This window comes from Adelges cooleyi, unplaced genomic scaffold, assembly GCF_023614345.1.
Source record: "Adelges cooleyi isolate 19-005CV unplaced genomic scaffold, UGA_ACOO_1.1 ACOO_flye_CR_arks_rails_tigmint_CR_PRNA_306, whole genome shotgun sequence".
NCBI classification, from domain to species: Eukaryota; Metazoa; Arthropoda; class Insecta; order Hemiptera; family Adelgidae; genus Adelges; species Adelges cooleyi.
The window spans coordinates 874,047-888,722 of record NW_026095977.1 but is presented as its reverse complement, the minus strand read 5'-3'; the positions used below and the strand labels follow the sequence as shown (position 1 = coordinate 888,722).

The 14,676-nt window shown below is 32.1% G+C and overlaps 4 protein-coding genes across 6 annotated transcripts in view; 3 read left to right on the top strand and 1 right to left on the bottom strand.

Moving 5' to 3' along the window:
* LOC126839578 (uncharacterized) overlaps window positions 1-14,676 on the bottom strand; it is a 189,813-nt gene that overhangs the window by 121,817 nt on the left and 53,320 nt on the right. The window lies entirely within an intron of this gene.
* LOC126839581 (uncharacterized) lies at window positions 188-3,983 on the top strand. Its single transcript, XM_050574960.1, has 12 exons — window positions 188-208; window positions 286-376; window positions 467-493; window positions 617-643; window positions 805-867; window positions 1,017-1,046; window positions 1,127-1,156; window positions 2,039-2,068; window positions 2,280-2,384; window positions 2,463-2,504; window positions 2,681-2,764; window positions 3,224-3,983. Exons 2-12 carry the CDS (start codon window positions 286-288, stop codon window positions 3,514-3,516), a joined length of 822 nt encoding a protein of 273 aa, XP_050430917.1. The 5' UTR covers window positions 188-208; the 3' UTR covers window positions 3,517-3,983.
* Window positions 4,275-8,970, top strand: LOC126839575 (kynurenine/alpha-aminoadipate aminotransferase, mitochondrial-like). Of its 2 annotated transcripts, none has more exons than XM_050574943.1 (10): window positions 4,275-4,448; window positions 5,585-5,695; window positions 5,952-6,111; window positions 6,229-6,397; window positions 6,635-6,824; window positions 6,960-7,076; window positions 7,142-7,285; window positions 7,955-8,261; window positions 8,449-8,657; window positions 8,816-8,970. In XM_050574943.1, the coding sequence occupies exons 2-10, from the start codon at window positions 5,630-5,632 to the stop codon at window positions 8,873-8,875; spliced, it is 1,422 nt and encodes a 473-aa protein (XP_050430900.1). In that variant the 5' UTR covers window positions 4,275-4,448; window positions 5,585-5,629; the 3' UTR covers window positions 8,876-8,970. The 2 variants fall into 2 exon arrangements, with proteins under 2 accessions (XP_050430900.1, XP_050430901.1); XM_050574944.1 differs by lacking the exon at window positions 4,275-4,448 and adding an exon at window positions 5,459-5,494.
* Window positions 9,324-13,426, top strand: LOC126839579 (kynurenine/alpha-aminoadipate aminotransferase, mitochondrial-like). The gene is made up of 8 exons (XM_050574958.1): window positions 9,324-9,530; window positions 9,608-9,776; window positions 10,123-10,312; window positions 10,643-10,759; window positions 10,852-10,995; window positions 11,762-12,068; window positions 12,373-12,581; window positions 13,137-13,426. Exons 1-8 carry the CDS (start codon window positions 9,464-9,466, stop codon window positions 13,185-13,187), a joined length of 1,254 nt encoding a protein of 417 aa, XP_050430915.1. The 5' UTR covers window positions 9,324-9,463; the 3' UTR covers window positions 13,188-13,426.

The following is a 14,676-nucleotide window of genomic DNA, read 5'->3' as shown; positions in this document are numbered from 1 at the left end:
AACCGGTGTACGTTTAATTTTTATAGAAAATATTACCATGCCAAACGAACACCAACGTTTTAGCTAAAAAACGGTTGACCTACTTTTAGACAAAAGTAAGTACACAGTTTTCGCATAGTCAAATTTGATTTACTGAATTCGAAAATGTAACCGCACACCTGAGTAAACGTTCAACCGTTTTTTTTCTTTAACTACACTTACAATTGAGGTGACTTAACAAGGGAACGGATAATCGTTATTGTATTTCTTTTAAATAACTAGAATATTCTACTTGTCTGTTTACAGATGGTCAAATCGTTGTGTTGTCTGCGTTTGATCGCGCTAATGCTTTGGTGGTTTTCCTGTCCGCAAATTATAACTGCCGTTTCAATGCAAAGTAAGTTAGACTAGTAAGAAACTAATAATTCCAATATATTGGTTTGACGGTTTTCTCTGTGAACGATTAGTAACAGCACAATTGTTTCAGCGTGTACTATCCGGATGAGAATGACAAGTGAGTCTGTCTGAGTGGCAATGTTTAATAATTACTGTTCTTATCGTTTTATCTTAATTGTCAAGCCAAAAAGTTATTGTATTTTATAATTAAGTTTTTTTTTTTTTTTTTACTTTAATTTAGATAACATGATTTCCAGTATTAACGAAGGTAAACAGCCACAACTATTAAAGTGTGCACATTAAATGTTAATCAAAAAGTTATTTGAAATTATTTAAGAAATTCCAACTATTTTTGACGTCTTCTTAATATAGAAGAAGGACTACGGATTAATAAAAAGACACTTTTTAATTAAACTGATTAAACTTTAGATGAACAGTGTGCTTGGTTTCAAAAAGTATTCGAACAATTGAACCAGCATAGATTTTTACACGGTAAGTAATTGGTTTTTTTTACTACATTGAGTTTTTTTATAGCTTAAATTATTCAAGCTTGCTTAAGAGCACAGTTAAGACCACAATCAAATTAAGACAAAATATTAATAAATACTTTCAACAACGTACGTTTTTTTTTGTTGTTCTAGACCAATTTGAAAGACTCCTGTTTCCAAGAAGTAATATCATTTTGTTATAATATATAATAACGTTTGCACCTACTGCTTTCATAATTAACTCTATTGTTATAACCTTACAGAATTCGTAGAACACAATTACCTCGAAAACAGTAATTATTATATTTATTTATTACTATTCTTAGTCATGTTTAAGGGGTTCAATATAGGCAATTTACTTTTTCATAGTTTTTTTGTGTTTTTGCTTATGTCAGACGCCAAAAATTATGTTTTTCTTATTAACAACAGTAGGCAATTGTTTAAACCCATAATAATATTTATCTTTAGCATTATAATTACTAAGAGCCAACACATTTTTAAGTTTATTAAAAGCACTATCACAAATTTTATCCCAAGTCCACACAATATCTTTGCTCAGTAGACCTCTTAATGGCTCAACTAATTCAGACATATTAGGTATAAAAATTCTTAGATAGTTAACCATTCCTGAAAACGATTGGAGTTGCTTAAAATTTAGTGGTGTTTTCTTAATTCAACAATAGATTCATTCTTGATCAGGTTCTATTCCTTTCACACTACTTGCACTATTTGAGGCTTTTGCGTTGTTTCTGTGGCTTCGAAGAATAACAGGACCTGTTCCTTGAATAATTTGTAATTTTCAGCCACATTGCCACAGTTAATTTCAAACATTCTGGTTTATTAAATTCCATAATTAACACTTTATTTCACACGTGCATTTTTTTTTATCTTATTTAATCGTGTAAAAATTAATTAGTTCGCGACTGCGCCATGTTTTAATACATTGTTAACACATAAAACAATATATATATTACATCTAAACGACTTTACTATTATTTAATTCAAGATTTTAATTAAAAAAATCACACACAAGTTATAACATAATTTTATATTAAACAAAACACAAGACAGTGCCTTTTTTGTGATAATGATAATAATAACGATTAAATTGACAACACATTGATATGATAAGAAATAACACAACAATTAATTATTCTATTGTTATAACCTTACAGCATTCGTAGTATGCAATTTCAACGAAAACAGTAATTATTATGTTAATTTATTACTATTCTTAGTCATGTTTAAGGGGTTCAATATAGGCAATTTACTTTTTTATAGTTTTTTGTGTTTTTGCTTATGTCAGACGCCAAAACTACGTTTTTCTTATTAATAGCAGTTGGCAATTGTTTGAGCCCATAATACATTTGTTTTATCGAAACTACTGAATCGTATTGAAATGTTATTATTTTGTAGCTGCACGCGACTATCTAAGCGATAGATCCAAATATTTTTGTAAAGAAAATATCGACAGGTCACTTTTTGAAGTAGAAATTTCCAAATTGATTTGTACTAATACAGGTACGAGACAATTATTAAAGAGGTGACATGACAGAGTACATGTCTGTGTTTTTATTAATCTGCATGTTATAACATTAGATGTGCGGCTGATAGACCACCTGGACGTAAGTCCGCCAAACGGTAAGTTAGTCCAGTAGTGACGGGTAACCTTATGGCGTGGAATAAAAACAAGAAAGTTCATCCTATGCAAAATTTATACACAATATCAGAATGTTTTTTTTTTTCAAATTATTATTAATGATTTCCAAAACGATTGCGGGAACCGTGTACGACTGATATATACTATTTTTTCATAGTGCTATACGATTACGAATTCGAAAGACAGAGAAGAAGACAATTGCTGATACCGATTTTTCGTCGGCTGTTGTATCTGTCCAAAGGTGATTTTGTTTGAATTTTTTTTATTTTTAAGCAACAAATTAGGAACGATTAGTATATTATAATACGAATTTATGATATATGCAAATGGCATATATCATACATTTTATGTGTATACAGCAATCTATTGATAAAAATCGACAGTACACATATTTTTCAGACAGATAGCGGGGTAACAAAATAAATATCAACCGTAATCAATAACTGATATATCAATATAAATGTACCTATTGCATATATTATGCACGTACATGCAACGAAGGGTTAAATTCTAAATTTAGTGGGTTTTTCCGAATTTATTCGATTAACGCCATTTGGAAGCAAACGAACTAAGCATTCGAATTTAATTTCAGCTCATGCCAACGTGGTGTACCTATTCGATTGCCTGTTTTAGGTGTTATTGTTTTTTCCCCCTATAAAATATTTGGCCAACTCTATTAAAATTGCAACCATTTGCTTAGCCACCGTATACATGTGCACCGATCAATTCGACATCAAGTGCAGATTATTGGCTTTTATACATCGGATTAACGACGACGATATTAGCTATCAAACTGTGCATTGCCGAGGTGAGAACAACTACTGTATGATCGAATCGTCGTACCATAGTCATCCGGGGTTGAAGAAGACACACACGTTTTGCGATAATCTTATCAGCGACCCGACCGCAGCCAGTTTGCCAATACTTAAATTGAACGCCGACGGTCGGTTCGAACTGTGGGAAGACTATGAACGGTGGATTTTTGGACAATGATAAACCGACAAGGTTATTTTTTTATTCCAACAGTCGTTGACGTTATAAACAATAAAATGAAACGTTAAAAAATAAACAAATCAATGAAAATTAAATACATTATTATTCGTTTGTACAAACCAATCAGAGTTCATTCGCTGCGCATACATGCTAAAGTTAGAAATATTATGAATTGGCAAAATATGTTATCCTTGTCCCACGAAGATTTAACAAATGAATATAAACTAGGTATTGTTCTCTAGTGAATATTGTAAAGATTTGCTTTTTTTAAAAATAATTTATATAAATTTGGACCATAAACACCACGTTTTTTATTGCAAATATTCGCTAGAACAAAAGTTTTATTCATTTGTCAAGTCTTTGTGGGCCACCTGTATAAGTACTATAATAGCTTTAGTATGGTTTTCTTGATAGTGTTGATAGTCGGTCCAAGGGTTTTTTTTTTTTGACATCAAGTACCGTACTTGTACAGTCGCAAAAAGCACTTTAGAATAGCAACCATATATATTCTAAAACACATTTACCGAAAGCATTAAGAACAAAATAGCCAACTAATAGATTTGGACTTCTTTTTGCTTCTATCAAACCGACCGCAGTCATGTAAATTATAATAAAACAACAATTGCCATTATACTTGAAAACATACAGAACGACACTCGTTCTGCCAGCAAAATTGGCAACACACAGATTAGATCTCTAAGATGAGTACTTTATCTTTTTGAGTGTAAGATAACCACTATGGCGCTACACGAGTAGGAGGTATGCATAATTGTATCAGTATTAAAGTATAATTCACTACAACCGGCACAGAACAACAGTTTAAGTAGTTAAATAGTTACATTGTTCCAAAAGTTCAACAAATACTTGAAGCAACGCACTTGGATTCCAACACAGTGAGAGCTATTGAAACGTTGTATTTATATACTGTTGAGGTAAGTCGATTCAATTTCAATAACCGAGTAGTACTAAAACACCTCTGTGAACTCTTTGCATATATATTTTTCAATATAACTCTATTAGATTGCTTCCTTAATAGAGTTTATACTGATACAGAGAAAAAAAATGTTTTATTTCTTAAAAAATACACAATTGTGAGCTAGACTTTTTTCATTTCAAACATTTTATAATGCAAACCAGTCTTCTTTGACAGACAAACAAACTAATTAGAATGCAAAACCGTTAAAACAAAGTATTGTATTTCCAACGTTTAATACATATTTTTTCATGCATTAAATGATTATTCTACGATTTTATCATAAATCCAAAATACATTTTCAGATGTATTAAACACAGTGACGATCGTTCAAGTTGTAATACTTTGTGTTTGCTTTATTTAGTGAGTTAACAACAACTATTTTTGCTTTGACGTAAAGCTTAAAAAGTGTTTTATAAGCTAATGCAATTACCAAAAATAGGTAATTTAAAAACAAATTTAAATAGTTTGATAAATATAAGGTAACAGTACAATAGGTACTATTTTTTTCCATTATTAGTACTATATTATAATCAAAAATATTTTCTTTTATTAAATTAAAACGTTACAATAATACATTTTGTGTAGGTAAACTTAATTGAGTTTTTATGTTGTCTTTACAGTTTATAATTACTTTTTCAAATAGTACTTTGGATAAAATATTATCTTTAACTGTGTATACTTGCAAAATTATACACATTTTATGTTACATAAAATGTACCAATAAAAAACTGATTTTTGAATTTTTAACTTTAAAACTAAAGTTGCTATCCTAAACATTTTGTAAAAAAATGATATAAAACTCTTTCATTCTTTAAACTGTCTTGTAGAAAATATTGGATTTTTGATGACCATAGTGCTACACATTAATTAATTGATTATTCGATAGGTACACCTAGTGTTAATAATTTCCTTGTCCTTATCCTCTAATACAATAACTATTTTATTGAATTTCCTTATTGACGACTTATTTAATACATAGCCGAAAAATCCTCCATACTCTAGGTACTTAATTCTTTTACTTTACTTGGTATAAAAAAGTAATATTTCATTGTGTAAAGTTAATATTCAGAATAAATAATTTCTATATTTCAGTTGATTATTATTATTTAATATTCGGCATTAAACTCAGTTCTTGACATGAAGACAAAAACAATTAAATATTGCTTGGCTTCATGTGCTGTTACAAATAAATTGCATTTTTCCGTAAGTACTACAAAAAATTATTATTTTTATTATTTTTCGTTTTTTTTTTTTTGAAACTTTACTAGATGTAACTTTACCCGATTGAATATTTTTTGGAAACCCGTTTCTGAACAATCTAAACAGCTTATTTTATAATGAGCTATTTTTAGGGGATAATTCCTAATTTAAACAAAATAACATAGATCCTCAAACTGAACTAACTGGTTTCTTTTAGAAAATATAGTTATAAACCTATAATTGTTTTTTTTAACGATAGATCCGTGTTCTATCACAAATGCGCTGTTTGTCCAAAACCGTCTCTGTCGTTAAATGTTCTACAGGCTGTTCAGTTCGAAATTATGTCACTGAAAATGACGGTTCTTATTTCTTCAATAAAATGGCTGCCAACCGCAAACCATCGGAATTGCGCGAAATCGGTTGGTAACATGACAGTATTATTTCGTATTAATGACTTCATAATATTGTTTATTTGATAAAATATTGTCTTAGGTACCTATTTCGTGTGTAACTATTATTATGTCATTTTGTTCTAGCCACTCTGGTAGCGAAATTGCCCGCAAGTGCCATCAATTTGGGAGTTGGCTATCCTGATGTAAACACTTTTCCGTTCAATGGCATCAGTTTTGAACTAGTCACCGGTGAGTGTATTAAACTCAGTGATAAAGAATTAGCTGTTGCTTTGCAGTATTTACCTTCTTTGGGGTAAGTATCGTGCATTCTCTTAATGTACTCTATTAGGAAGTGTAATTGAGTGAGGTCGATTATAAGTTGGATTATGTAAATAGGAACAAAATAAAAAAATGTATACTTACTATTATTATTGGATATATTGTTGCAAGATCTAAAGGTCATTTTCAATTAAGCCAGGATTAACAAAAATGCACTTAATTCAAAATATTGACTTGATATCATATTATTTTACATCACTTACGCGTATAGGTATAATCTACTGTTAAATAAGTTGAAAGAAATACAAGATTATTTCCATGGACCTCAAGACTGGAACACTAGAGGCATCTTGATAACGTGCGGAGCACAAGAAGGTTTATCAAAATCAGTTGATATGTTTATGCAGCACGGCGATCCTGTCATTGTACCACAACCCGCTTACGCGCAAGCCCTAGACTTGGTGATGCCTTTTTTATAGACTTAATAGAATTATCTAAAATTTGGATGATTAATTGGTATATACCACTCTCCTTGCGTTTATATTGTTGTTGTCAAAAGTCTACATCTAATTGTATTCATTTGTATCTATTTATAGTTCAGAGCATACGAGCCGGACTTTATTCGTATCAGCCAAGACGCCAATGGGGTCGTAGTGGACGAAATGCAAAATGCTCTGAAGACGAGAAAACTGAATAATCAACCAATGCCAAAAGTAAAAAGCCCCAAACAAACCGTTTATCGTTTCTATTAACATCGTTTGACTTATATTTTTGGTAGGTCATGTACTTGAATCCAACCGGATCGAATCCCGCCGGCAATGTGATTGCCGATAGCAGAAAACGTGAAATTTACCAGTTAGCTTGCCAGTACAACATAGTCATACTCGAAGACGATCCATATTATTTTTTAAATTTTCTCGAAGTAAGATGAAAACATGTTTTTTCGGGCCATCCCCACAATTAGTTGACGTTTATGTACATGTCCATGTTCGGTTTCCTCTCCTCTCTTTCGTATCTACAATTCCTCCTATCCTCCCCTCTATTTGGCACTAATATCTTATCACAGAATAACCAGAAGACACTTGACTGTCTCTTCATATTCTTTATGTTCTTATTGACTTAAAATGACTCGAAATCGGTAAAATTGTTGTGTAAATCAGTGTAGCCAAATATTAACCATTATTACAAATTATTGAGTGCTACCGAAACTGATTTCACATATTTTCCGGTTAGCCAATGGACAGTGTCGCCTGAAATAAAAGAGAAAAATGGTAATTATCTTCACACTGGCTACCCCGATTCTCTGACAACAATGTTTAGCATATCTATACCTCCAAAAAACCCTAGTGTAATACTTGAAAAGTGTCTCTTCTGGTTATTCTGTGAGCTTATCGTCCGTCTCTTATCACCAATCCATTATCAGATAATTCTTATCACTAATACTTGATCAGCTATTTCTTATCACTGCGAAATTGATGACATGAGTTCCAGATGGAACCCCAGCCTTGAAACACATGACTATGTTAGTGTTAATTAGCCAATCGAATCAATATAATATTAGTGGTAATTTCCAAAATCGTTTCGTGCACAGAAAAATCCAGCTAGTTTTCTGTCGATGGACACCGAGGGTCGTGTGATCCGGCTAGATTCGTTTTCCAAAGTGATGAGCTCCGGCCTACGCCTCGGATTTGCCACCGGATCGGCCAGTTTCATACGGAAAATGGAGTTGGCCATGCAAAATTCGTCGTTGCACCCATCGTCCTTGTCGCAGATTATGGCGTACAAATTACTCGTGCAATGGGGAATCGAAGGACTCAAATTGCATTTTGAACGTGTCAAAAAGTATTACAGACAAAAGAGAGATCACATGCTCCGGGCAGTAGAACAAAATCTCAGTGGTGAGACACTCAAAAATCAAACATTCCAGTCACTGTCCTCCTCCGTTACTGCATGCGAATACTCATCAAATTCTCCTTAGGCTACCCACTCCCACTGTGTTTTCCTTTGTATTTCTATCACAGTCCACAAGATCTAAGACTATCGCTGTCTATTGCGGCGATATTGATAATTTAACTATTCCCGCAGGACTAGCGGAATGGTATGAACCCACCGGCGGAATGTTCCTATGGTTGAAAATCAAAGGTCTGGAAGATACCAGACATCTGGTGACATCGACATGTCTGGCAAAAATGGTGATATTCGCTCCTGGATTTGCTTTTGCGACCGACACGAAAAAACCATCGCCTTATATTCGGATTTCTTACTCGGTCGCGTCTACCGAAGAAATCGACAAAGTATGTGTTAATATAAAAGTCAATTTTCACGAACAAAGACGGTTGTTTCACATAATATTTTAATACATCACATCAATCTAAGCTGTCCAGTAAATCTCTCTCGATATAGGTTTATTGTTCTATCTTCGACATTTAAATAACGCTTTCTACTATTATAGGGAATAGCTTTGTTGGCTGAAGCTATTCGCGAAGAACTCAAAAGTATAAAGACACAGTGAAGAACTTTGCAAATGATGACTGGTTTATCAGTTTCCTTTTATTATTTTAGTAGTTTCAATGTACTATTATAGTTTACTTCTTTGAAATAAAAAAAAAAAAATTGGTTTTTTTAAAAAAAAAATAATATTTTAGTCTCGTTAGTTAGTAAAGAAATAAATAGTATTGCAATTTGAAGGGAATTATCAATTGATGGACAACTGAACTTTGATATTTTATACCATCTGAGTTTGCATTTGTAGTCTGTACCTACCGTTCGACGTGCATTGTACGTATTGCGCTGCCCGTCGAGTGGAAGTCTGATAAAAATAAACGAAAAACATACTAATCGTTAAGTATTTTGTAATCGAATTTTTTACAAATAATAATCAATAACCTTGATAAAATATGTTATTAAGTTATCTCTTAGAGTGCAAATGTTAGTGCTGTATGGCTCGAATGTTGCGCCAGGAAAGTAGTAACATAATTATCACGGTAACATATTGGTTTGTCTTTGTTTAATAATAATAATTACCTTCAAGCTTACAAGTTACAAGTTCAACATAAGCCAAATTGTTATTACTGAATAATTATTTTAATCACCATCAGAAATGGACAGTGATTATTTTTTTAACAAAGCCACCAAGCAACGCAAGCCGTCTGTGCTGCGAGAAATCGGTTAGTTTATAAGAAAATTTTATTTATTATTTAATAACACTTAACAAATTATTATATCAATAGCATTTTTATTGCAGCCAACAAGATTTTCAAAATGTCAAAGGGCAGCATAAACCTTGCCGGCGGTTTTCCGGACGTGCAAACTTTTCCATTTCAAGAATTCAGTTTCAAATTAAGAACCGGTGAACACGTTCGGCTTGCCGACAAAGAACTCGCTGTGGCGTTACAATACTTGCCAACATTAGGGTAAGTGTATCACGAGTTATTGATCTAAAAGACCCTTAAAAAATGCGTTAAGAAACAATGAGTATCTATAAAACCTAAATACTGTCTGACAATGAAAAAAAAAATGATTTTAAATGTGGAAAAATAAAAAAAATATTAAATTAGCTAATATTTGAATAAAATATATTTTGATACCTAAAATCAGTTAGAATAGGCGACAAAGACATAAATATCATGTTTTAAACTATAAAATAATTACATAAATAGTGCAATTTTCAAACTTTAATTTATTTTAATGATAATTATGTTAAACCATATGAAATAGAACAATTTGCAAATAGAAATATACAATTTTATTTACTTACAGGTATGGAAATCTTTTAACTAAGCTGAAAGAAATCCAAAACCGATTCCACGGACCACAAGACTGGAATGCCAAAACCATTTTGATCACCTGTGGAGCACAACAAGGTTTGGCCTATGCTTTTGAAATGATTTTGGAACGTGGCGATCCTGTGATTATAGCTGAACCTGCATTTGAACTAGTTTTAAATTCTGTAAGTAATATTATACGGCACTTAAGTAGTAATTATTATTATTATTATTAAACCCTAATAAGCATATCCGTTTGTATATTAAACAAATCTGGCAATTTTCCCTGATTCTTAAGTTGCACCTTTTTGATTTACTCCCATTGAGGCTTTAAACTTCATCTAGTCCAGATATTAGTTCCCTTTCATTGAAAACAGCCTAATCTGAGATACTTGAAACGTTTTACACTCCTAAACACCTAATAACATTTCTCTACTTTACCATAAAAAAAAACAATTATACAATTAGTACAATACATTACAAAACATTCATAGTGGTAATATTATGATTGACAGTTAAAACCGTTTGAACCAGAGTACATATCGATTGCACAAGATTCGATGGGTGTCATAATAGAAGACATTGAAAATATTTTATCTACAAGAAGAAAACACGGTTGGTCGATGCCTAAGGTAAAAATAGACGAAGCCCAATTACCTAATGTGATACTACAGGATTAAACAAAAAATGTAATCTGATCATAAACAAATTGTATTCCGATCAGGTGATCTATATAAATCCGACTGGGTCGAATCCAACCGGAATCGTTATGCCCAACGACAGGAGACGTGAACTATATAGACTGGCTTGCGAATACAACATAATCATACTCGAGGACGATCCGTATTTTTTTTTGAACTTCCAAAAAGTAAGATTAGCTCTTTTGTAATTATTAGTCGGACGTACTCGATCAATCTTAAGCAACAGTCATTGTAGCTTGAGATTCAGATTGACGTTTTCCATACACGGTCAATCAATCATTTTCATCATTTTAAGTAAAAAAAAAATGCCAGTTGACTGGGGGTTGGGGCATAGTGGGGACAGAGCATACTGAGGGTAGTTTAGAAGCTATAAATGGTCAGTTTTGATTGTGATTCAAGACTGCATGGACACCTTATGAATGTACTATGTATGAGTTGAGCAATCGAGATGCTAGTATTTCAAATGTACATTCTACGATTCGCTGAGTCAAATAATCCATCAACCTATATTTAACAATCTATAGTTAAATATAAGCTTATCTATGCTTAAATTTCTGGATAAAGTTTTATCAACTACAAAACCACATAGTGATTGGATATTTCTTGTTCAGAGTATTAACTGTTCAAAAATGTCGTATGGTCTGTACTATGATAGTTTCTGAAATCAGAAGGGGATGATAGTCGCAATACATCTAGTATATTATGGCTGGAATATGTGTTTCTTTTGAACTATTCTTTCATTCAAAATCGTTTCTTTCTCTTGGTTTTCTTTAATTTAACACAAGCAAGTTCAATGGCAATACCAATTCTCAACTCATTGACTGAGAAAATGAATGAACGATTGAAGGTAGTCATTCTCGATTGACCGTTTGTGGAATGCACCAATCGTCAGCCAAATAGAGTAGTCAATCAAAATATTGTTGTCAATTTCAGGAGAACCCTATCAGTTTCTTGTCGATGGACACCGAAAGCCGGGTAATTCGAGTGGACTCGTTTTCAAAGATCATGTCGCCCGGCATGCGCCTCGGCTATGTCACGGGGTCCACCGAATTCGTTCTGAAAATGGAGATGTTCGTGCAAAACTCTATCCTACACGTGTCGTCGCTGTCGCAGATGGTCGCTTACAAGCTTCTTACTACCTGGAACGACCAAGGGTTCGACGCCCACGTGGCGCGCATCAAAGAGTTCTACAGACAAAAGAGAGATTGCATGATGCGGGCAGTAGCAAAACACCTCGGCGGTAATCCGTTAATAGTCAAACACTTACAATTGAAGGAAAGACACACTGGTTCATGAATATGTCTTATGACGAGCTGATTGTCCGTCTCTTATCTGCCGTTTGTCTCTTAACAGCTGATTCTCTTATCAATAATTTCTTATCAGTTTTCCAGGAATTATTGATATCACCTTATCATCTTATCACGCCTTCCATTCTATTTTGGGGCACGCAAACTTTCCACGCCATAAGACACACATTTATCTCAATATCATTATGACAAACGAACCTTGTGATTAACTATAATGTGACTTGTGTGTCAAAACAGAATTGGCCGAATGTTGCGAACCGGCCGGTGGAATGTTTTTGTGGTTGAAAATTGACGGTCTGCAAGACACCAAAAGACTGGTGACTGAAAACTGTTTGGAAAAGCACGTTATCTTTGCTCCTGGTTTTTCCTTTGGGTCCGATCACCAAAAGCCATCACAGTACGTTCGCGTGTCCTATTCAGTCGCCTCTCCCGAAGATATCGATCGGGTGAGCAAAAGCATTACTATCGATACAACCGTTAAATGATCAAATTTGTTTAGAAAGTGCATTGTAGAAATGCCCTTGAGTAGTAAAAACACATTTTATCGACATTTTCTCAAGAGGTCGCCACATAACCTATTTGTCAACAAGTAGGTAAAGTATGTTAAGCATCTTTAACCGACTGTAAAAAAAAATAATTGGTAAAATGACGAATAAAGACTATTGAAAAAAATCAACTATATTAATTTATAAAGTGTCGTTTCAAACAGGTTTTCTGTTTTTGATAATGTGTTTTCAATAAAACTGAATCAAACATATCAACATTTAAACGCTATATTGTTTATGTCTCTACGTTTATTATCGACTTTGTAATATCTTTAATATGAAAGAATTATTCTGTTCCGAAAATTGTTTAGCGTGGCGTCCCCTTGGAAAAAACAATTTAAAGCTAATGTTTTTAGAAACTTAGTACAACAAAGTACCAACTATCAAGTTTAATTTGAGTGATTTAATGAAAAATAATCATTTTACAGAAATTCATTGAGCACTTTTTTTTTCTAGGGTATTTCATTACTAGCCGTTGCTATACGAGAAGAACTGCTAATGAGATGATTTATATATTTATTTAGGTTGAATTCCCTGAACATTTTTTTAAATATTTGTAATATCGTTGAAGTTTAATATTTATATATACAGTGTAAATTTGATAAATTTGTCTTAAGTTCAAGAAATACTTTTTTAACATTTTATTTTAGAAAATACCAATGAGTGGGAACTGTTATTTACATGCTTTCCCCTGTATAAATGAATCCTAAGTAAACATTTAAACGGCTAAGAAATAAAATAATAAAATATTTAATATATATTTTGTGGTTGTGTTTTTAAAAATATTTTTATTATTTTATTTTTTTACTATTTATTATAACCTCGTGTGTTGCTTAAGATTTTTCTACAAAGTGTAAATGGTTTAAAGCGACCTAATAAAATTGAAAATTGTCTACAACGTAAATTAAGAGAAATATGATTGACAAAACAGCTGAAAATGGACATATCATAAATCGGACTGTAGGAAACGTGGGAAATCGCCTATATTATTATTTTTATTCCAATCCGGTACTCTCACCGGTGACCGATTAACTTTCTAATGTCCAAAACGTATTTGACCTAGAAATTGTACAAAAAAAAAAATAAATGTCATTTGTTTGGGGGATTTTTTTTATCAAAACAGATTATCGTTAAAAAACCATAAACAGAAAATCGTTAAAGTATAATACAGGGTGATTTAACAACTATGAATCAGTCGATATCTTAAAACATAAAAGACTTTTATTAAAATTATTCTTTTTCATACTCTTACAGTTATTAGTTAGCTCAGGTTTGATATATTTACCAACTATAAACTTCTTATGTGACCCCATCCTTTATACTTGAAAATCCTACTAACCTGTTTATCATATCAACTTTTTAAATTAACAATACTTTTTAAGTTCGAAATTCAGAACTAGAGGTGGAGTAATGCCGCCAGACAAAACTAATTCTGTACAACTCTGGTAAAGGGGGATAAGTCTTAGCTAGCTACTTTTGGAAAAATGTAAATAAAACATTTAACATTTACTGTTAGAATTGTTTTGGTCTAATTTATATGGGAACAAAATATAAAAATGATTTAACTTATTTTTTAACTACTATACTGCTAAATCGAAGAAAATTGGTTAACTTACACAAAATGTTTTCTTAGTTATCATTTTTATTAACTTAAAAGTCAGTATCACAAATGCCAATTGAGAAAAACCAATTATGTCAAGTGTGTTTTTTATTTGCATAAAAGGGCATGACTTTGCTTTTTTACACAAACTAGATCACTTCATTATCCCATTTTCACATATGAATATTAAGGTTTTTAAATTACACAATTATTTTGAAAAATATTTTTTACATATTATATAATCCCAAATTTGCATTTTTCGACTTAGTCCCCTTTAACCAAACGCCGCAGAATTATTATTAATTTAAACGGTTTACGGAATATATGCTTCGCCATTTAAAAAGCTTAATTTCTTATGGGTTTTTTACACACAAGACACGTGTTCTAATAATTGTT

Coding starts and splice junctions, on each gene's coding strand:
- LOC126839581 (XM_050574960.1), top strand. CDS start 286: ATGGTCAAATCGTTGTGTTGTCTGCGTTTGATCGCGCTAATGCTTTGG. Junction 868..1,016: donor CCAGCATAGATTTTTACACG/GTAAGTAATTGG, acceptor TTGTTGTTCTAG/ACCAATTTGAAAGACTCCTG. Junction 2,765..3,223: donor GCTGTTGTATCTGTCCAAAG/GTGATTTTGTTT, acceptor CCATTTGCTTAG/CCACCGTATACATGTGCACC.
- LOC126839575 (XM_050574943.1), top strand. CDS start 5,630: ATGAAGACAAAAACAATTAAATATTGCTTGGCTTCATGTGCTGTTACA. Junction 7,286..7,954: donor ATTTTTTAAATTTTCTCGAA/GTAAGATGAAAA, acceptor TTTCGTGCACAG/AAAAATCCAGCTAGTTTTCT. Junction 8,658..8,815: donor CTACCGAAGAAATCGACAAA/GTATGTGTTAAT, acceptor CTACTATTATAG/GGAATAGCTTTGTTGGCTGA.
- LOC126839579 (XM_050574958.1), top strand. CDS start 9,464: ATGGACAGTGATTATTTTTTTAACAAAGCCACCAAGCAACGCAAGCCG. Junction 9,531..9,607: donor GTCTGTGCTGCGAGAAATCG/GTTAGTTTATAA, acceptor TTTTTATTGCAG/CCAACAAGATTTTCAAAATG. Junction 10,996..11,761: donor TTTTTTTGAACTTCCAAAAA/GTAAGATTAGCT, acceptor TGTCAATTTCAG/GAGAACCCTATCAGTTTCTT.